Here is a 23,535-nt window from a genome sequence, read left to right on the forward strand (position 1 = left end):
GACAATTTATACAGACTCAGAAACACACACATACACATAAAATATATATACAGCCAGCAAATTTAAAAACTTAATTGGCAAAGCAGCGCAGTGCCGCGTTCTATCCAATGCGAAGGCTTTGTATTGGGATTGCAAAGGAGCTGCATGCCCACCACAAAGTTTGTACTATGTCCTGTAGTCGATAAGACACCACGACGCTCGGCAGTTTTATATAGCGGACACAGATATATATGACGCTCGGGCAGATCGGTGCGCTTCAGCGGCTTCAGATGCATCACGGGCATCGTATCAAAGAGCACACGGTCACGAGATTCGGCTAAATATTTATTTTTACGATCCCAGCATGCGCCCTCCAAGAAGATGCCATAAACGAAGACGCCATCTTCGGGCGCTGACACGCCTTTGATTTGAGTTTCCTCCATTGACAGCACCTCGTAGTCAAAGGCCAGCAAATCTATGGAGATGACATATTTACGCGCATAATTCTGTTGGGCGCCCGTGAGGAAGGCCTGGGTGAAGAAGAAGCCAGAAAGCCAGAAGGTTGTTGGAGCGCCATGGTCATACCAGTGCTGAGAATAGAGCAAAACTATTGATTAGCTTGAGAGCACTGAGAGAAATTGCAAACAAATCAAAATTATATTAAACTATGATAAAAATCAATTATCAAAAGGTTTTTTTTATAAATTATAATAATGATAAATGAGAAAAGTGTTTACATAATTAAATAAAAATAATTTAAAAATTCTCTTTATATAAATATAATAAAAAAGTAAAACCCAAATGTAAATTTAATTTAAGACAATTTAAAATACTTTTGTTCATTTTCAAACTTTATAAATTTTTTATGTATGCAAATATTTTTATATGCAAGTTAACTTTTTTTTGCTGTGTAGATTGACCTAGCTAACATTTAAAAAACAACGCTACCAAGACAACCAAAGTTGGTTGGTTGGTTGGTTACCTTGCTGAATTTATAGCTCTAGCTGCTATGCTATGCGTTCCTTACCTGCAGAAATTCCAGGCGTCTAAGGAAATCCGTTACATAGCTGCCAAGTGGCTTAAGACTGGGGTAGGACTTGCTGGCCCACATCGCTGGTATTTTGGCAATCAGCACTGACTTGTAAACAGCCTCAACCGCCGCCGACATCACAACCAAACCTAAGTGAGAGTGAGAGAGAGAAGACGTAAACAAAAGTGAAAGGAACTTTTCAAAAACAAGTAGGCAAAGTCAATTAATTCCAATTACTTTAATTGGCAAAGGAAATTGCCAACGCAATTAAATGACAAAACACTTGAATTGAAATTATATAACAAAGCCATATAAAAGTTGAAATTAACAAGCAAATGAAAATGCAAACACAACAGCAACGTGGGCGCAAGCCCATGCAACTGTTATACAAAGCACGTCAAATGCAGCAAAGCAGCAGCAACAATTCCATAATAAGCGCCACGAGTGGTAAACAGGAGCAGCACCAGCAGCAGCAGCCGCCTGCGTTGGAGCCAACGAAGCATGCGAAGCGTGTTACTTTTGGCAAGCAGCAGCGCAAGCCGCTGGAACCACAAACCACAATCAGGGAAACCGAAGTCCAAACGGGTCTAACCTCATGTCTGATAACAACAACAAACAATGCGCAGCGCATTGAAGCGGGTTAGTCTAAAAACAAAAAGCCATAGCAGCAATAATTCATTTCATAAATTCTAAATGTGCAGGTGCTAATAATCCGGCGGAGCGTAAGGTGGGCTGGCTGGCACGCACGGACAGCGAGTGTCAGTTTCGGGCGCCTGGTTTGAACTTTCTAAATGATCGCGATACAAATGTTGTAACCTTTGAAGTTAAAATGCGCGACTCAGTGCAGAGCTTAAAGAATTTCACAACCAAATGCGATTACTTTCCCAAATATGTAGACAATCGTCCATTTAAGGATCAAGCAACACAAACACTTTACAGAGAGTCCTCAGCACAAACTGTAGCCTATCTACCGGATATACTAGACAAAGAACAAGATGAGAACCTAGAGCTATTCAATCTATCATCGCTGCTGGCGGGCGATAAGCCACCTGGACTCTATGAGGTGGAAGTGCTCGAACGCGCGCGCAAGCGTTGGGCCTTTAATAAAGCCCTTAAAACCAACTTCAAGCGACAATTGCATGAGGCACGTGAGCAGGCAATCAAAAGTAAATATCGTCCTGTTTTGGAGGCTTTCGAATGGGAGCACTGGATGGAGCGTGAGGAGTACATACAGGAATGTCAAATGATGCGTTTGGAAATAGTTATACGCATGTTTGACAAGCGTGAAAAGCAAATGCATAAAGATTCCATCACACGCATTGAAACCGCCTGCGAGGATATAGAAAAGAAACGTTTGCATGGCTTGCATAAGAATGAAATTGAATATCAGCGCGCCATCCGAAGATTGCAATGGAAACAGGCGGGCACTACACGTCGCTGGAAGAAACAAAGTCCTGGCTACTCGCTGGGCTCACCCTGTTCGGAGTTCTATGGTCCACTGCTGCGCAATGGCGTTGATCCAGCGCGTCGCAGTTTTGTTGGCGACGGACGCAAAGCATTCGATATGCGCATCGATGATTTGGAGAAGCGCGTGAATATGCAGCAGCTGCAATGTCCGTTTACCAAGCTCAAGGAATGGTCCAAGCCTAAGGAGTATGTTAAGGAATATGAGCAGAACTTCTGTTCGGACAAGCATTTGCAGAAGCTATACGAATCCTTGAAGGGGCTACGCACACAGGCAACCAAGCAAAAGGTGGCACCCAAATGCCTGAAGCGACGTCCACAGCCTGTCGACGATACCGATATGCATGCATTTGACTTTGATTATACGGAACCCGATATGATAGCGTACTTTGATAGACGTACCCATTATGCTATGTCATCCACGCAGTTGGGTCCTTCACAGTCGCAGCTATTGGCTATAAGAGCTCATGAAAATGAGATGGCCGAGCATGCGCATACTACCGAAAAAGCGGAAGAAATGTGGCGCGAGCGACACAATGAGGATTTGGAGCAAATGCTGCATTTGTATGAAGGCAGCGCCATAGGCTGGTTGCTGCAGTTTTTGTCGGAGGAAATGGAGCGTTTGAAGGAACAACGCAAGCTGCACTTCTTTGCTATCTTAGCGCAAAAGGAGCGCTGGAGACGCGAAGCTGCCGAAGCAGGTTTGCGTCAAAAGGAGAATAATATGCGTTTGCTATACGAGGAAATGTTCCAATCCACAAATCTGGTGCACAACGATGTTACCGATGAGTATATCAACACTATATTGACTACAGATATGGCGCACATAGCGGACTGCGATGCGGAGCAGTCTGTTGTTAAATTAGCCAAGCAAATAGACAATGATATACAGCGCTGGCTCGAAACCTTTAAGCTCGTACAAAATCCCTTAACCTATGAGCCCTTGCGTCATCTATTGTACGATATGGTATTTCCCGATTTTAATGCTGCACTAGCTCACCATGAGAAGAATCTTATAGCCAAATACATTATAGATGATGTTATATTTGAAAATATTTGGGACATACTCGAGCCCTTTGACATAGGCACTACCTTAGCCTCCGATCTAATAGATCGTCTCATCGACAATGATCTCTTGCTCTTCTCCACAGACAGCGAGGATGATCAGCCACATCGCAGTGGCTGGTATGAAGCACAGGCTATCATACGCAAGCTTATACGTCAGGCCGTGCCCGGCAGACGTTGGAAAACCGAAAATGAACGCATTGTGCATGAGAACTATAATGATTTGTTTGATGATGTTTTTGCAGCAATATTTCGTAAAATTGAAGGTGAACTGCCGCCCGAGGAGCCTAAAGAAGTTTCGCAAAATTGGTCCAGGATGCACATTACCTCGCAGGATAATACGCGACATGATCCTGCCCTCGATGAACATCGCTTAACTGCAAGCTCACTCATAGACTCCGATTTCATACGTGAACAAATACTGAATCTATTCAAGAAAATGAAAACAGATAAGATTACTAAGGATTTGGGGCCCACCGGACCTGCTTTTGACGGTGAAGATAACCTGGGCAAGGAGGTGAACAATGATGTGTTAATCAATGTGCAGACCTATCATGAAGTACCCATGTCCCAGCCACCAGAAGTCGATGATATCTTTAGTGTTATCAGCACTTTGGACATACAAATGGAAGATGATTTTAGTCAGTTGCGTAGCAGAAATAAAATGGAAACGCCTGCACCAGGCAGCATTGATACACCGGGCACAGATATAGGTGTGGATTTTGGTGTGGGAGCAACACAAACAACTGCAGTGGATCAGCTAATGGGTGCACTAAAGGACATAGTGTTCAGTGAAGGTGAGGAGGCTACCGAAGCTTCGGAATATGAAGCAGATGATGAGCGCAGCTGGTGGGCACATCCAGCTAATGCTGCTGTCTTTGAAGATGAGGGCGAGTTGGGAGAAGAACAAATTGGTTCTGAAGAAGAAATCGAACTAGAGTTTGATTTTGAAATAAGTCCCTCGGAACAGCAGAAAAAGCTGGATGCACATGATGAACAATTGAAGCTACTAGAGCAAGAACAGCAAGCTGCTGAAACAGCCACAGTTATAGTAGAGCCCACAGAACTCATTGATGCGGAATCAGTGCATGTCAAAGTCAAGCAAAGTCAATCACAATCGCAGTCAATCAATCTATCGGCCCAGATATCGCGTGAGAAGCCTAGCACTTTGTCCTTGCTGGAATCGCAACGACCTAGCGATCGTTTGGCTGTTGAAAAGGCTTCGAGCCAATACTTTAGTACACGTCTGGACTCGAAGAATACGCTGGGCACTGTTAGCAATTACGATTTAAGTAGACCTATCGAAGTTGAGATCTCCAATGCGGATATACCCAAAAGGAACCAATCCGAATTTTTGACTAAAGAAACAGAGGAGCATCGTGAATAGCACAATCGAATGTTTAAGGTTATAAATTCAAATTCAAAGTTAACTAGTTACAAATAAATATGCAACTTTAGCAATGCTTATAAACTTACCCTTGATACCCTTGCGTAGTGTTATCAAACTAGTCCTTATGGTATTCAGCAAGACATTAAAGCGCACCATTTCCTGCACCAGCACCGTATTCATGCTCTGATGATAGATTGTTGGATAACGCAGCAGCGCTGCTTCACGATCGAATAGTTTGGGCAACTTGTCCAATATATCTGTAGCCACATTAGTTACCACCTCCTCGGGTGTTAATGCTTTGGAACCCTCGCTATCATCGCCAGCGGCACTAGTGTCCTTCAATGGCATATTATAGAGCGATAGAAAGGGTGGGCAGGTAGGATAATTGGGTAAGCAAAGATTCTCAGGATAACGTCGACTCAACACGTCTACATAGACACGTTGTGTTTTCTCCAATTTCTAAAGTAAGCAATTAAAAGCGGCAAAGCAAGAGGAGAAAGACAGAAAGAGCTGTAAAGCGTATGGAAAAGCTTTAGAAGCTTAGTGTAGGCACTTACGCGTTTGTCGTACAAATCCTAGGCAGCATAGAAATAGTTAAAATTTATGTTAAGGAAGAGGACTTATGACTGCATGAAGCAACTTACCCAACGATCCTTTAGGTAGCAGAAGAGTTTAAAATAAGCAAAAGGGTCAAGCAGTTTAAAATTTAAATTCAAAGTTAATGCAAACCAACTACAAACATTTTTCAAATCTAAATTATTAAGCAAATGCTCATACCTGTGTTAGCAACGTATGCGATAGCAACATATCCGTTTCCTGCTGATCCTTCATAATGTCCGCATTAGCATGAAAACCAAATATAGCTGGTGCTGATATTTGCGGCAGATCGCGTGTATAATTCAAATACATGTCAAGCTCTTTAAAAACAGGCACATAATACAAGCCGGTGTCATCCAAAAAGTGCGGCTTTTCCAAATCTAAAATAGCAGGACAATAAAACAAATCCAGCAGCGTCTTGAGTGTGCGCCGATCCCAATCGTCCGTAACTCTTCCTCCATAATTACACTCGCCCGTCAAATAGCGCAAAGCATCATAGTTAACAGTCTCATATTGATTGAGGAACATACGCAACTGCATCAAAGATATGCGCAAATCGGTTTCATTGAATTCATAGGGTATGTTCCAGCCAATGGGGCCAAAGTAGCGACGTTCTTGTATAACCGCATGGAAGAAGCAGAGCGAGTAGATCAACTGCTTGAAAACACGCGGCTGTGTGCAGGATTCATACCACTCGGGATCGCTTATGGGATCACTTATCATGGAGCGTAATATATTTGAACGCAAACCCTTGGGCGGTTCATTGGTCATTTTAATGCCATTTTGTAGCACCACCACCGGAAAATGTTCCGCCGGATATGAAGTTAGCCAAAGTCTAAAATCAGGATGCGTTGAGTCCGGCAATAGATTCTCACAAACTTTCTCCAGACTGGGCATAAAGCTAGCAGCCAAATGACAATTCTGCAGCACTACCCAATTGCCCAGCTTGACGCCCTCGTCTATCATTTTGATAGCTATGGGTCCTTGTCCTTGGCCCAGCGAAAGCGAGAACAAGCGATTCGTGCCAAAGCCTTGATCCTCTGCAAATTTCAGCAGCGTTGCCGTTGGATCCGAGCCTGGCGTCAATATAAATATCATGGGCACACAACAATGCGAATCGCCAAACGAGGCGCTCAAATCAAATTGCGGTGGATCCACAAATTTCGGACCCAATTCAGTAGCAACAAAATTCAGCACAGCTGGCACCAGTTTGTCCGGTCGAAATACACGCAATATTAAAAGCTGCTGGAACATGGTTATACGCTTTTTCCAATCCGCTGGTATGGCTGCCAAGTCTTGCGGTGATTTTGCATCAAACATAAGTTTCCAACGATCCGGATTGGCAGTGACATCCTCACGCAATCCTTTGAAATTGGGCAAACTGGATAAGCGGCAAACCTCATCCCAATTTTGTACACCCAACCAGGAGGCTGGATTCTTGTGGGGATTCTCTAGGCCAATGCCGCCAGTTAGCAAAAACATCCATTCACCGTTGTCAATCAGATTCTCATGCTTCATCAGATTGATGTTTAATATGAGTGAAAACAAGAGCTTATCCTGTCAATGCAAGCAGGCATTTCATTAGTTTAACCCCTCTTTATATTTTGGAAAAAAAAACACAGTGGGCGTGGCATTGAACGCAGTCATGCATTAAATAGGTTACGCTTAGACGCTTGACATTAGCAAAAAAAAAAAAGAAGAAATAACGAAGCAACAGCAAATAAATGAAAAATAGCATACAAGCTTGAAATCAAAGCAAACCAAACACTGATGCTGTTATAGATAGGAAAGCAGCCATTGCTCTCATTTTCAATGCGCTGACAAGCAAATTAAAAAATAGCAAGGATCAAAAAGCAAAGTATACAAGGGCCAACATAGCATAATTGACTGTAAACATCATAAAGCTAGCAAAAGCAGCTTGCTCCTGGGCTCTATTCTTTCACTCTGCCTAATAAGATTATTTGTGTGCAGTGTACAGTGGGTACTAATTTGGTTAATCAAAATGGCTTAAAAGCAACTGCTTAAAGTCAGTATATTGAATGATTAAAAATGTTTAAATCATATATAGAGCGGCTATAAATTATATTTTGTTATGTTATCTTTAATTATTGCACCACTGTGCACACGAAACCCACAACATTGCCAATTGAAGTGGCAACTGCAAAGAGTAAGAGAAAACTTGGGCCAAAGTTATAGAAATTGTTAATAGCCAAAGCAGCACAATGATACAAAAGCCGCAAGTATAATACAATACGATACAGAAGAGAGAAGAAAAGCAAAGAAAAAATAACGAAGCAATATATACGCGTGACTGTGTGTGCTACGAAAATAAAAACATAATGAGATTACGTAGCCAATTACTTTACGCTTGAATAGAAAAATTAACACAAAACTGACATTGAGCTGACAAATAATTTAATAGTAGCTATACTTACACGCTCGAACAGACTGCGACAGATGTTCACATATAAGCTATAGGTAAAATGATTGCGCAAATCCTTCAAGCGCGCATCAATGTCATCCACCTTTTCCGTATTATCTATGCTGGCCATATACAGATTGACAAACCAAACCAAACTGTATTGATACATGGGATCAATGTTGGCCAGCTCGACTACAAAACAAAATCAATAATTAAATATATATATATATGTTTAAGCTGCAGCTCAACTCACCTATAGTGAAGAACAATATAGTTGAATGCTCTGCTATGGGCACATAACTTAAACGCGCTATATCAATTTGCTTTTCCGTTGCTTCAGTAATAATTTGCTTCTCGCTTATGTCATTAGCCAAAGCTTTGGCTGAGCTTAAAATCTGCACTGCTGTCTCATCTTCTAAAATATTTTCCGCTGATGACAGCACTTCCAATATTTGATCTTCTGTCTCTTTCAGCATGCGTTTGTTCTCAGCACCTTGCACTATCAGATTATTCTTTTCAGCCTCGAGGTCGGGACGCTCACGTGCCACCGTTATGCCCAGCAATTGATCCTGCAAACCCTGTGTGGTTATCATAAAGTTAAGCAGCGTCACCTTAACAGCCACCTCGGGCAAGTAGTGCGGATTACGCAGCTTTGTCGTCATATAAAATCTATAAATAAAATATATATAAACTGCAAACTCTTTCCCTGTTGTTGTTGTTCTGTGCTACGCACCTGAAGCTAAAGTTGTACTCAATGACAGAGTCGCCCAGCTTAATGCACAAGGCACCGCCTTGTTTAAACAATTGCTTAAGCAGCACAGCCTCCAGCACTGGATCCAGTTCCTCGCCAATATTTTCCAACAGCACGGGCAGACCGAATTGTATGGCATTCTCCAGCACGCGCGTATAATCCGGTTGATTGAGTCGTATAACACACAGCTTATTGCTCTTCTCATAATTCTTTATCCATTTATTGGCCTGTCCTTGGGGATCAATCATCAAAGGCCAGCGACGCGCATTTCTGTGCAATACAAAAATAAATAAATATAAAGTTTTATTCAGCGCGAGTTTAAAAGGAATTTAGTCTTATCAAATTAATATATAAATATAAATATAAATATATAAGATATAAAATTTAAATACAAATTGGAGTACAGCAATTAGGTTAAATAGAACTTGAGATATTTTTAGTGTACATTAATTATTTAATATAAGCATTTAATATACTGTAATGCTGAAAAATGTATTTAATAATTTTGTAAATTTTATATATATTTAATATTAAATGCTAAACATTTTTTTATACACTTTGACACTTTTTCTATTCGCCCTTTTAACGTATTTTATTTTTTATATATTTGCAAATTGAAATACTTTTGAATTTGTTGCATACATTTTTGCCAGCTGCTAAGCCAAGCAAATGTAAATGAATAAATCAACAAATATTATCATTTTGCATGCAAATAAATACATAAGGCCTTTAGTACGACATCACAAATATTTGCATAAGTATATATATATAAAAATAGTGTCAATACATCATCAAACAAAATACGGATATGTATTTAAGCCACAGACAAAACTTTTGTATAAATAATATATACAGTGCTGTTTAAATTTCATAAATGTAAACGAGACTAAAGCTGTAACATTTGAAAATACAATAGAAAGAAAAAAGCCAACAACGATAACGAGAACAACAACAACCACAACAACAAAAGGCACGCGACAGAAGCAGCAGCAACACATGACAAATTCACACCGAATACAAATTGCTCGTGCGAATGAATGAACATTTTTGTAAATTGAAAACTTGATGAATGAAAAATATTTGATGGAAAAACAAAAGAGCCAATGCGAGTCCATGGTGTGTGGCATGCAGTCAGCGCAAGCTGCCACACTCGCTGTCGCATGAAAAATGCCAAACGAATAAATACAGCTATAGTAGTTATATATATATATAACTGTATATAGGCTGGACAATAGCAGCATGACTGTGGAAAAACAAGTGCAATTTTGAGCTCAGTAGGCAGTTGAATTGTAGAAAAGTTATCAGAGTTCAAAACACCACAAGGGACAAGCCATTGTAGATAACCAGCAAACAACAACAGCAATGGATATATATATATATATATATATATAGCAAACAAGAATTTATGCATACAATGAAAAGCTGTGTGGCAAATCACAAAAGTTTCACTCTAGTTAGGGTTCGTTTACTTTTTTTTTCGGTAAATTGAAATACAAATAAAAATTCTTGGTAAATTCCTATTGCAAATTGATAAGGCTGTAAATAATAAAATTTAAGGGAGAGTGACTGCTTGTTGTGAATTTAAAGTAAAAACACAAATAGTAAATAAATATTGAAATGGAAAATTAAAGTTTTAGCATTAAAAGAAATTTCTAAGAATTTCTATGTATTTTATTTAGACTAAACTTGTTTGTAACTAATTTTATTTGATTGCTAAATATTTGTAAGGAAATCGAATATCAAAGTTTAGTATTAAAATAAAATTCTAAGAATTTTTTAAGAGTTGTAATAATTTATTATTTGTACTAAACTTGCTTGTAACTAATTTTATGTCATTTCTAAGTGATATCTCAATATTTCTAAGCATTTAACTGAGCGGCATCAAATTCAGTTTGCCTTACCCTCAAAGTAAAGCAATAAGAAAAGTAAAGCGCCCTTTTATCTGAAGCCTTTAAGCCCAAACGACTGAACGGGCTCAAGTTCTCTCTCTCCCCAAGGACATGTAGCCTTTTCTTTTTTGTTGTTGTTGTTTTTGCAACCAAATTAACATTATTTAATCAAACATTTATGCATAGAGGCATGATGCGAACAGGACAAGAGAGCAAGTGCACCTGTTACCAAGTTCTATTAGCAATTTACCGCTGGGCAAGCAAAACTGAAACTGTATGTACATACATAAATACAAATTGGATAGAAAGCAATATAAATACAAATACGAATTCATTTGTCTTGGGCTAAGGCTAAAGCTTAGTATATATAGTTAACTAGCGCAGACGTTGAACAAATCCCAACATCATTCATTTGGGGGCAGAGCGCTATGTAAAAATTAAACCTAATGCAAGGATAAGGGACACGGTATGTGGCTGGGCACATTAATCAATTGCTTATCCTTTGTGTGTGTGTGTGTGTGTGTGCCACACGGGCTCTCGTCTCAGGTATTTTGGGGGCATGCTTCAAATTACTTTGAACACTTTCGTGCGGCAGCAAGAATTTCGTTTATTAAATCGACTAAACGACAAGAGAGGTGGCTAGAGAGCGATGTGGCATGTGGCATGCCTCCCTCTGATGAAAACTCTGTGGCAGCAGCAGCAGATGCGTAATACGCGTCGCACGCATCAAACATGAAAATTTCCCCCAACCCCGGCAAACGGTAATTTTGATGTACCTTAAACTAAAGCAACCACCGGCAGGCATTGCACTCCAGCTTCTGTTCTCTCTTGCTTCTGGCCACATGCGGGCGCCCTCGCCTATACACAAAGCACACACACACCACCACCCCCACCCCCACCCCCTCAAGTGCGGCGTCATGGCAACAGCATCCGGTGCTGTTCTCACACTCGACACGCTAAACGAAGGCATATCTTTAATTTTCTTAATATGCGTGAATTCTAACATTTTATGTTTTGTAATTAGAAACCAGCGACGAGGTGAACGGTATTATGTGCTTACCAACAAATACCCTTCGCTATAGAGATGCAATACAGCATAAAATAAAGCAGCTTGGCATTAAAATTTGAATTAATTAAATATTTGCAATATTTTTCTAAGCTTCAAATTTAAATCTAAACAATTTATAAATATTTTATCAAGTTTGAATTAATGTCTAAGCTATCAAATATTTTAAATATTTTTGCATATTTTTTGAAGTTTCAAATAAAAAGGAATATGAAAGCAAATCAAAAACTAATAATAATAATAATAAAGTGAAATACATTAATCAACCTAATATATATTAATATCCCCTCTGAATTCTTTGCAACTGCTCAAATATTTTTTAAGGATAAAGCTAAACATAGATAAAGTATTAAATCAATCAACTGCTCTATTAATTTTAAATAGATTTTCGAAGCGTTGCATCTTCCTTAACTAAAAGCAAATACTTTTTGCATAGTGTGCTAAATTTCTAAGAATTTCTTTCTGCTGTCATGCCCAGGAGCTATAATTAGCGTGTCAGCTTATTTAATTGATGTGAGGCAATACTCGATTATATCATAAAATATTATTAGCAGGGTTAGAGGCTAAAGCTATGACGCACAGCTGTTGTGTAAACTTTAAGCTCCAAAGCCTCGACTGTGTATAAATTAAAATTCTGTACTCACTTCATCATAATGGCGCTCTCCACAGAGAACGCATCCGTGGGCAGACCGCAGATGTTCCAGAAGCGTATCTCCACAGGTTCGCCCAGCACCACAGCCAGCTGAAAGTCCGGCGTACAATGTACGCCAAAGTCAATGCACTTGGTTACCCATTTGCGTATTTGCTTAACACGAAAATCGATGGTAAAGGGCCCCAGATAGGCAACAACGCCCGAGGAGATGAGCACATCGCCTGTGACGCTTTTAAAGCTGCCCTGCAGCATCTTTGCGGTCTCCGACCAACGCGTGCGTTCGCCGCCCAAGCCAGAGATGAGCTCCTGTGCGCGTTGCAACTTCTTGGTGCAAGCCTCATGCTCAGCCAACAAAATGCTGCAAGCAAAGTTAGACAACAGTTAACTATATTTATATAAATATGTAGATTTACCCATATTGACGCAGCTGCTCATCGAGTATCTTTTGTATAGCGGCCAGATTAGCCTCAACACGCGCCAATTGTGCCAACTTTTCATTCAGCAACTTCATCGCAGCATTGTAGGTCGCCTCAGCTGCAGCTAGCGCAATCTTTTTGGGCGCCACAATCTTGGCTACCACATCGTATTTGCTCAAGGCGATAACCCAACGACACAAGCCCTCGCAGGCAGTGGAAGCCATTTTGATCTTGTCCGGATCGAAGGCTTCATTGTTAAGTATGCGCTGTTGCAGCTTCTTCATAATCTCAGGCGATATATTATCCTTATCGAAGTTCAGCAAACTGTCGAGGAACTTCATGTCGCTGAGCACGCGCTTGCTGGGACCCCAGTAATCCTCCACAGTGCCTACGCCGCTGGGATTGGGCACTTTCTCGGGCTTTACATCCTTTAAAATGCAAACAGCTTCCATGACAATGCGCACACCAATGGGCGGACTCTTCATGGTCTTGACCACAGCTATATCAGCAGTGGTTAAGGTATTCAAAGCAGACAGCGCTGCTTCTAGAATGGGCAACGCCTCGCCCAGCTTGGCATCGCATTCATCCTTAATCTCTTGGGCAACAGCAGCTTGCTGCTTGGCTGCCTGTTCATCCTCCTTGACCATTTCACGCTGCTCTGCAGCAATTTTGCTGTCCGCTGTCACTTTGGCCACCTGCTCAGCAACAATTTCGGAAGCTTCTTTAAGCTTGGGCTCCAGCGCCTGCAGTTGCTCCTGCATGACGCTCACTTGCTGAGCAGCTATATCTAGCTGGGATATGCCAGTTAGATAACGATTTCGATTGTTTGTAATGTTGCTAAAAATAAAAGAGCTATAAGAAATGTGTGCAATGATTTGTTTGAGCTTACGTTCTCTTCTGACTAAGCAGCGATTTGAATGTCTGTATCAATTCCAAATACGAAGTGGGAGTAACATAATTATAACGACGCAGTCTGGAGAAGAATTTGGCAGACAGTATTTGCGTTGAAGTATGAAACTCCATGCACATATCAATGGCAGTGCGACGCTCTAGCGCTGTTAAGTCCTCCGTAGCTAAAAAGCGCGTAGAGACAGCCAACAAAGCATCCTCAGGCCAGGACTGAAACCAATCAATGGTGCAGCAATTGACAATCGAGGGAAACTTGCGTATGCGATTACGCAAAGCATCGCCAATGGGCGACATAGCAAGCACAATATGCAGCTGATCCTTGCAGGTCTGTGTGTTACGAAAAAAGGTTTACATTAGTTATCAATTAATGGTTTTATGTGTTATGCTTGATTTGTGATTTAGCGCGCCCCACCGTCACAAAGAAATTGAAAAGCGCCACTGGACTGCCATCAGTTTGCACCGCCTTGTCGCGTTGTTTATCAATTTGTGCCATTTTCTCCACCACCTCAATTTTCTCCTCGTTCGAAAATAGATTGGGCACCTCACCCGAGTTGAGCAGATTGTTTATATCCTCCAGAAATGATTCGTCTTTAATCTATAACGCTCATAATATTAACAATGCACCCACAACAATTTTGTGTAACGTAAAAAATAAACCATTTTGTCTTGTCGCCCACCTGTACGTCCGTAAATAGAAACACACCATGCATTTCGCCCGCACCAATTTTACGTAATATTGCCTTGATGTCCTCATGATACTCATACGGGCCGTATAATCGTGTAATTTCCACTTGAAACAGCTCATAGTCGCATATATGCGAAGCCAAACGAGTTAAGCTCTGGCGTCCGGAGCCACCGACTCCAATGAGCAGAGCATGACTACGTGGCTGCTTTATGATGCGACATATGCGCGACAAATGCTCAATGGCAAAGCGGAAAAGCACCAGATTCATTGGCTTCTTGGACATGTTGTTATACTCCACCAGATAGGCCTCGACCACGCTACGCAATTCTTCCAGATCTTGCACTTCGACATAATTTTTGGTATCCGCTTTCGGATTGGTGAAATCACAATAGATCAATTGACGAAAATCGGACTCTTCCAGCGATTTACCCTTGCTAACCAAGCGTGCAAATAAACGTGAGGCATCCACCTCGAAGGCAGCCTCACACGTTTTGCATAGCTTTTGAAACAACCAAGTGCGATCGCTATCCTCAACCAAACGATCGCCATAAACACGCAAAACCTCATGCACCCACAGACGACGCATTGAATTCATATCCTCAGTTGCTTCAGGCACCGACAACAGCACACCCTGTATAACACGCGAAAAGTCACGCAAGTTGAACAGATAGTGTGACTTGGTGGGCGTGGGCAAAAGATTCAGTTTCGCATCGTTGTATACCGACAAGGTGGCATTGACTATTTCATCAATGCAGGGATCAAACTCCTTGGAGAAGCCACTAATTGATACAAAAATTAATTTAATTACATAATTAATTGAACTACTGAGCTACTTACCGCGCATCCAAATGCCAAAGCACAATTTTGCTGAAAATTGTTTTCATAATATCATCGTTGAAATCATCAATGCTCACCACATTGAAGAAACGCTGAAATCGAGGCGTAACCGTATTGCCCGTAGAGGGTGGACCCATGGCCGTAATCATTTGTAAATCAATCAGTTTCATTGGCACTATAGCCTTGCGATCATACCACATCATATGATCCAACATCATGCGCAATAGCTCGATGGGCGGCTGAGCGCCATAGTTCTCCTTCAAAGGCATGGAAACATCATCGACAAAGATAACAAATTTGCTATTGAGCGGTGGTCCAAACACTCCCTTGCGTCGTTTATCCAGCTTAGACATTATAATATCCTGCGTTTGATTTGCCGATGTTTGCGCAGAGAAACTTATAAGCAATGGCTTGAAGGTGTTTAGATCCATGCGCTTTAACATATAATCTATAATGTAAACGCTCTTGCCCGTGCCAGTGGGTCCACATAGCATTAGCGGTTTGTTATGACGCACTAGTAAATCCAACACTGCAGCGATGCGCACACTTTCATTAGTTTGTATAATAATCTGATTGACTGGTATATCGCGTGGTAATGGCGGCGCTGCATTTACATCATCCTGCCAGGGCTTCCATTTGCCTTTGCCCTCCTTTATATAACGATAGTCAAACACTGAGCCCTGCTTGGGTATGGGAAATATAAAAGGCTTGGCCAACGGCTCTACATAAAGATCCTCAGTAACGCCATAAGTCTCATACATGCTTTGTGGAAATGTTTTCTCCATTAGCGCGCGGAATATTAAATTGAACTTCTCACGACTTTCGGCAGCTAGCGAGCCACCCAGTGACCAAATTGCTGAAAACATAAATATGCCTTCGATTTGCGCACGAAAGTCCAAATCCGATATGGTTGCCACTATTTTCTCGTCCTTGAAATCATCTATAAAGCATTCGAAGAAATTCATTAGGCTAACCATTAGATTTGTATCCGATGTGGGCGCAATTTCACGCAAACTTTTGCGCACAATAAACAGCAGAATTGGACAAAAGCGATTAATCAACGTTGATATAAGATTCTTGCTGACATTATGAAACGAAGGCGGTAAAGTGTTTTTCCAGCTGGTCACAAGCGGCTCCCAGCCTAGCGAGCTAGGCTCCAAATAGATCATGCCACAACGTGAGACAGTAGCCGGTGAAGCTACCTCCAAGTCCATGGGTTCAAATATTAAATTTGTTGTATTTGACAGCTGTATAATTTCACCAGACATCAGACACAGCTTCTTGTTGTCATCCAGCACAGTGTTCATGTTCTCAATCCAAATGGCATCCACAGGTCCATCAAATATAAGCCACTTACGATCTGGTGTATCGGATACAGCAAATATGCGATAATTCACAGCCAAAATGCCATCGCTCCATTCATGCGAAACAGCATCAAATTGTCCATAGAGTTGACCCATTGTAATAGCCTTGGGATTAATAATAGTATATATAGCGCGATTCTCTGAGCCATCTTTGAGTTCCATGCACTCCAAAGCGTCAGCAAGTATGCGATAGGTTGTAGATTTGCCACCAAATGGATAGCCCACCAACATAAGACCATGACGCACTACAATCATTTCATATAACTATATAAATATAAAAAGTGTATTAAAATTTGGGCAGGCCGAACTATATACAAGCCTACCTGTTGCACTTTCTCCAGCACAAATGGCGTGCACTGTTTATTTTGCTTCTCGCAAGCTTTCATGGCGCACTCATTAAATACAACGTAATCCGCTTCAGGCAGCGTAACGCCCGGAAACAAATCCGATGTAATACCTTGGAACAGCGGTATATCCTGATTGAGAAACTTGGGTAAATTGACATCCTTAATGGAGCGCAGCACCAAAATATCTTCATTTTCATCACGATAGCGCAACTTCAAAGCACCAGCAGCCTTTAGCACAGACTTGACGGCACGCATGCCATAATCATAATGGCATTGGGTACTCAACTGTTCCGAGCACAGGCGATAGGTGGCAACAATTTTAATTGACAGCGGCTTGGCAGTAAGGAAGCCATAGGAATATAGCTCAATTTCGGAAATTAAAGCATAATCTGGCACCATCATAGCAACAGAACGGAAAAGCGCCTGTAAAATACAAAAAACATTAAACAAATTATAATGTTTAGCTATGATTGGTACCTTTAGATTATCTGGCAACTCTGAGCGTCCTGCATAGCCAGGATTCATGGTAATAAACACAGCACAAGTTGGATCTAACGTCAGCGTAGTGCCCTCGAATACCAAAGTGGGTGAGCCCGAGTTAATGCCACGTTGTATAGTCAAAATTTGTTGCGCCACTACAGACAGCACCTCCAGATCAATACGATTGAACTCATCAAAGCAGGACCAAGCGCCACAGGACGCCAAACCCTTAAAGAATTTACCCAGCGCCAAATAATCCAAGCCATCGGAGCAATTGAATACAACACATTGCTTCGCTACAGCTTTAGCCAAATCTTTGGTAGTTTCAGTTTTGCCTGTGCCCGCAGGACCTTCGGGAGCGCCACCCAAATGTAAATTCAGCGCAGCAAACAGCGTGCGATAGCAACGATCCGTCAATGGGGTGACCACCAGACGTGTAGTATTGCCTAGATACTCATAGCCATAGGGCAAGCTGCAGTTTATCATGCGCGTATCCAGATTATTTTCCTCCCAATAGTAGCGCAGCTGGCAAAGCCATTGGAAGTCCTGCAAATCAGACACCTCCTTCTCCACAATTTCCGCCAGCACATCACGCGCATGCACATCCAGCACCACCAAAGCGCCCAGGGTAATGCGATTTTGTGTATTCAAATCACCGCGCACCAAGTCAACAATTTTAGCAATTTGAGAAACGCATTTTTGTAAATATTTTGCCAAACTCTCCACAGGTGTTTCAGTCATAAAGCATTCGGTTATCTCTAGAGTCCAATAGGTTAACGATATGGACTGCACACATTGTCCTGGCCAGGTCAAGACCCATATGTCACGCTTCATTTTGACATAACTATAGAAAGCTTCAGATATTTTGCGATGCAGCGATTTCTTCATATCAATCTCCAGCTCCAGCAGCCAACGCTCCACTTGACCACGCGCTTTGGCTGTCGATATAACATCCGCTAGCACAACCTCCTCACGCTCTGAGGAGCGCATTGCTGTTACCTCCATTTCTTCTGTGAAATTGAGCGTTGCAATGCCCTCGAAACATTTCTTAAGATGCGGCTGCACACGTGTAGGATCTTTGGTCTCGGATAATATTTCCAGCAACTCGTCGTTGGACAGAAAGAAGAAACGTGGAAAATATAAACGTTTCTTTTCCAAATATGCATTCAGTCCCTTCTGTATAATCTCCAACAAGCTGTACGCCTTTTTCAGCTTGTCATTCATCTTGTCGATTTGCACAACAGTCATAACTCTCGGATCTGAGGCCACCTGCTTCATCAGCTCTTTCCATATCTGCAAGCAGCACCACAGCGCATTGAAAGATTAACGCACACAAGTGCAAAGCAATAGACATACGCACCTTATCCACCGCACTGAAGCGTCGTCCCTCCTCGGGCATTTGCTGCTGAATATCAGGACTGCTGAAAATGGGCTCCAAGTACATCCAGGTGGCCTGCACACGCAGCCACTCGTCCAGTATCTCCTGCAGCAGCATAAGCTTTGCCTCCCACTTGCTGCAAAAATGCAAAAGGCCAGAATGTGAACAAGTTTGACATTGATGGACAATTGAACAAACAAGCTAAGTTGCACTTAAAAACAAACATTGCACTAAAAGCAGCTCAAAAATATTTATAAAAAAAAATAATTAATTTAAATTACCAGTTATCATTTTAGTTAAATTTAAGCAACTTTGTATGCTGATTTTTTTGCAGTGTATACTCACAGTATGTCCGCCTCAAACGGTTTAATGTAGGGTGAACTCTTCATTGTCTGCGTCTTGATGATTTGATCGTCCAGCAGTATTTGTATGTCATCCACAGAGGATAGCTTGTAGGTGCCCGAATCCCTGTGGCAGGCATTTCAATTAACAGCGCACGGAGCAAAACTGAGTAAACTTACCTGTAAGGCGATATGGTAAACTCAACGCCCTCCCATTCATTGGCCATTTTAATCATGGCCTTTTCAAGATTATTCTCCTTGGTGGCACTCTCCGAAATGGCCTCAAACTTGGGCACATACTCGTCCAGCTGATACTCAATGATCTTCTCCAGCGTCAGCTCAGGCGACACCTTGATTGGGAAGCCAATAATTTCCGATACTTGCTCCCAATGGCGCGCCTTCATGCCAGGATTGCCCAGCGTATTAATAATAGGCATATGCTCACGGAATTGCTCAATTTGCTCCTTGACATCCAATATAAGCTGCATGGTATGCGGATGATCGCCCATTTGCTTCTCCAGCTTTTGTATAATGCGATAAAAGTTGGCCACATCCGTATCGATTTGATCAGGATCAAAGGAGCCCACTTGTGAGTGCATCCAGAGCTCCCACTTGTCTATAAAGTCCTGACCTGCATCGAATAGATTCTTGTAAGGCTTGAGTTGATCATGCGCCTTCTTGCGCACAGGATATTGTGAGAGATCCCAGCCATACGCAGTTTCTTCTTCATTAATTTGATCTATAGTTTCCATAGCGTTGACCAAGCGCTGATCCAAAAGAGTAGCGCGTTTTTTATATTTAGATAACTGCTTAAAGTCACCCCAGGTATCATAGGTCTGCACCTGATCGTAATAGTTTTGCAATTCGCGTCTAAACATTTCAATGCGTTTCTTCAACAATTCCTGATACTCTATAACCTTCTCGGCTATAATAACGCGATGTTGTTCAAAGACCGAAGGCAAGCGCAAATACCATTGGAATGAATTACTATTGTTTTTAATTTCCAGCGGTGAGTAGAGCGTATGATCCATTAGCCAGAGTATTTCACCCATATTAACTTTCAAGCGCGCTTCCATATCGGGCGCCATATTCTCCTCCGCCTGCACTACATAAGCCTTGAGTGACATTAACTCGGCCGTGTCTTTAGGCACAGTTAACGCCTTCTTAGCTATAGCATCATATTCCTTGCCAAGTCTGGATATACGCGCCTGCTGATCGGTCACCATGCGCGCCAACAAATCCAGCTGCAATCTTCTTGCCAATTGCTCCATATGCTCAATAAACTTTTCGCGATGAAACTCATACAGACCCATGCGTATGACACCCCAAACTTCCTTGGCTATGCGATCTTCCTTTTCCTTATATTCATATACCATATCGCAGTATTGCTCAAAGGTTGCATCCGATTCCATAAAGCGTGAGACGCGCTCTGCATCGCTGCCATTTATCAAATCGATAAACTGATCAAAGTCCTGCAATCTCAGCTCTGGTCCAATGCGTTGTTCCTCCAGCATGGCGCAGATTTTATTCTTAGCTTCAGCTATAACGCTATCTGGTATGGCAGGTGTTAGATAATATTTCTTAGAGATTTTTAAATCCGTATAAAGTTTGCCTTCAATGCGTGGCATATTATGTATAGCCACCACTATAGAGTCTATAACTCTCAAGAGTTCGCTTTGTATTTTGGAAAAGCCAGGCGTAAAGGTTATAGTATCCTCATCTGCCAAGACTATGGAGATTTCCAGACCAGGATTGGAGTGCTGCAAGCAAATAAGCATAAATTAAATTACATTTGTATGCTTTATAATAAACTTACGCCAAAATCGCAAACGTAATTTGCAAAACCTTTGAGACTTCTTATGCATATATCCTCCAGCTGTTGCGTCATCAGTGCGGCTACGCAATTAAAGAAGCGTTTAACCAATGTCATGCGCCTTATGTCTGGCAATTGTCCACGTTTACTAGCTCTTAGTAGTGTGGTATGTATCTCGCCATACCAAACATCCTCCAGCATTTGCTTGCCCAAGTCTATGTGACTGCCGCAGAGATACTTTAAAAAGTATTTGAAACAATTAACTAATTAAATTGCCAAGCATGTGCGCATATTTACCACAAAACTAAACAAAGTAAAGGGCTGTTCCACTTTGCTCAGCTCGTCTATGTTGACCAGCATCTTATTCGTATATTTCATGCTCCACACCTCCAATATGCTTGCCACGCTGCGATGTATGCAAAATAGCGTTTTCTTCAAACGATTGCGATTCTCATCGTAGCTGCAAAAAATAAACAAGCACGACAATATGAGACTCCATATTAAGGATATTGTGGTAGCGCCAAAGCACTATTGGACCCATTTAAGTCTGCTTTACAGAGTCCAAGCATTTTATAAATTAGTTTGCCTTTGTCAATATGCAAATTAACTCGCTGAGAAAAACTTTGAGGGCCATTAGGCAAGCCAGGCGAGCATAACACAGGCTGGTCCTGCCCTTTTAAAAAGCATGTAAATTACGCGCCCACCCGCTTACCCAACCACCCACACGCTGAGCTTATCGTTTATCGATAGGCACAAGACCACAAAACTTGCCACGCCCTCCACTCTCGCCCCCCAGCAGTAGCAGCAGCAGCAGCATCTGTAACAAGTTCAATTCATTTTTAAGCATATCCTTTTTACAACTTTCACCCCACTAGGGCTCTTGCCTGCTCATCAAATGTCAAACCAATACACAAGAGAACTTAACTTTCAGCTTCTTGCAACTGGCTTCGCTTCGCATCTTCTGCCTTACTCCATTTTACCATTTCCCGCAACGGCAGCCATTGTAGTTGAGAAAAGTGCGGTTTAAAAGTTTTTTGGCACGACGCAAAGCGATTTCTCGCGTTCCATAGCAAGCAGCTTTTAATAATGTTGCCGCGCTGCGCCCGCGCTACCACACACACACACAGGCATACTTGGCGAAAACTTTTGCAGCTGCTAAACACACACATACATATGCTTTGTATATGTGTACTGCACGTTATTTTTATAAGATTTCGCGCTCTGGCGACGTCTCAAAAGGCAATTCGTTTCATTTTGAATTGGTTTTCTTACAATTTAACAATGGCACAGCACTCACACACACACACACACACACACACATACACACTTTGCATTTGTATGCGTGTATCCCATGGCATTGAAGGCAGTTTGACAGGAAAAGAATTTCACACTCAGTCTCAATTCCTTTAACTTTTTAACGTACTACACTTGGCATCCATGCAGCGACAATTTAATTTACACATCCTTTGTTAACTTCAAATAACAATTTTCACTTTAACTGACACAAATTGTGGCGACGCTATGAAGAGCGAAGCAGCTCGATCGATCGCGAACTAACAATCTCAAATATCGATAGATTTTTAATTTAAATATGAATTTGAACTAGTCAATTAACGATCCCAATTATCGATAGCTTATTAATTTAAATATGAATTTGAATTTGAGCTTACCGATAACGCCAGTGATTCATCATATGTTTAATTTCTCTTCTTTCGGCTGTATCAAATTTAGCTGGAACTCCTTCTTTTGTTAGGCGATCCAATGCAGAGTGGCGCAAGACAAAATCGACCACCGCTTTTTTCATGGCAAACACATAATCCGCCCGCACCTCTGCTATATTCTCCACCAGCGCCACTTCCCACTTCTTCAACAATTCCGGCACTAAATTGGTAATACGCTTGAGTGTCTTTTTGTTAATGGTGGATACGTGTATGGTATCTATGCCATGTTTAATATAATAATAATAGCGTAGGGTTTCACGTTCGCCTTGATCGGGGAACGGTGTTTCGGCATTGCCCGATGGACCATGGTCCTGGTCATCATCCATATGTAGTATGAGTTCCACTAGCTTACGTCGGAAGTTCTCACGCTCTTGCCGCATAGCCATATAGTTGGAGGAGCCTTTGGCTTCCTTCTCCTCCAGCTTACGAGCTCTCTTACGGCGTTCACGGGTCTTGGCGCATATCAGATCCTCGGGCAAGTCGGAAAGCATTTGCCCATCAAAGAGACGACTAGCGCACTCGGGCATATTAAGCTCATACCACAAGCGGCGTGATTTGTAATCCGAATTCGCCTTGGATTGCAGGATGCTCTCCAGCACATCCGGCTTGGGACGCGTGTAAAGCATTTTGGACTTTTCGCAGAGACGCCGGGCACCGCAAACCGATGTAAAGCTGGGTATTTCCTTGTTTGGATTGTTTTTCTTCATGTTTGTGGACTTGTTAAGCTGTTAAAATAAGTATTAATGACGCGCTGTAACGCGTTTTTTAACTATTTCAGAGCCTGTAACATGCCAATTTGTTGTAAACAAATCAAAACACTGTATTCGAATTGATTTAACAAGCTACACACTCTCAGATTACAAAACGTAGGCAACTGTAAACAAAAATCGTTGCCCATGGTAGCGGATGGTTAGAATTCGAAAAAAGCGCGCAAATAAT

At 41.7% G+C, this 23,535-nt stretch overlaps 2 protein-coding genes across 2 annotated transcripts; one reads left to right on the forward strand and one right to left on the reverse strand.

The window, feature by feature from the left end:
- Positions 1-23,353, reverse strand: LOC108607798 (dynein heavy chain 7, axonemal). The gene is made up of 21 exons (XM_017998838.1): positions 22,546-23,353; positions 21,173-21,335; positions 20,879-21,112; positions 19,243-20,822; positions 19,067-19,189; positions 18,704-18,857; positions 17,341-18,636; positions 16,840-17,286; positions 15,153-16,780; positions 14,308-15,094; positions 14,043-14,225; positions 13,611-13,957; positions 12,719-13,558; positions 12,298-12,663; positions 8,681-8,968; positions 8,201-8,616; positions 7,961-8,139; positions 5,706-7,082; positions 5,015-5,264; positions 1,007-1,158; positions 1-569 (listed from the first exon to the last, which is right to left on the reverse strand). The coding sequence occupies exons 1-21, from the start codon at positions 23,301-23,303 to the stop codon at positions 63-65; spliced, it is 12,075 nt and encodes a 4,024-aa protein (XP_017854327.1). The 5' UTR covers positions 23,304-23,353; the 3' UTR covers positions 1-62.
- Positions 1,265-4,993, forward strand: LOC108607800 (CG15145). Its single transcript, XM_017998839.1, has 2 exons — positions 1,265-1,648; positions 1,711-4,993. Exons 1-2 carry the CDS (start codon positions 1,345-1,347, stop codon positions 4,923-4,925), a joined length of 3,519 nt encoding a protein of 1,172 aa, XP_017854328.1. The 5' UTR covers positions 1,265-1,344; the 3' UTR covers positions 4,926-4,993.
- Positions 23,354-23,535: the final 182 nt, after the last annotated feature.

The sequence above is a fragment of the Drosophila busckii genome, chromosome 2L, assembly GCF_011750605.1.
Source record: "Drosophila busckii strain San Diego stock center, stock number 13000-0081.31 chromosome 2L, ASM1175060v1, whole genome shotgun sequence".
NCBI classification, from domain to species: domain Eukaryota; kingdom Metazoa; phylum Arthropoda; class Insecta; order Diptera; family Drosophilidae; genus Drosophila; species Drosophila busckii.

Coding starts and splice junctions, on each gene's coding strand:
- LOC108607800 (XM_017998839.1), top strand. CDS start 1,345: ATGAAAATGCAAACACAACAGCAACGTGGGCGCAAGCCCATGCAACTG. Junction 1,649..1,710: donor TGCGCAGCGCATTGAAGCGG/GTTAGTCTAAAA, acceptor CTAAATGTGCAG/GTGCTAATAATCCGGCGGAG.
- LOC108607798 (XM_017998838.1), bottom strand. CDS start 23,303: ATGAAGAAAAACAATCCAAACAAGGAAATACCCAGCTTTACATCGGTT. Junction 21,113..21,172: donor TTACTTTGTTTAGTTTTGTG/GTAAATATGCGC, acceptor TACTTTTTAAAG/TATCTCTGCGGCAGTCACAT. Junction 8,140..8,200: donor TATATTGTTCTTCACTATAG/GTGAGTTGAGCT, acceptor TTTGTTTTGTAG/TCGAGCTGGCCAACATTGAT.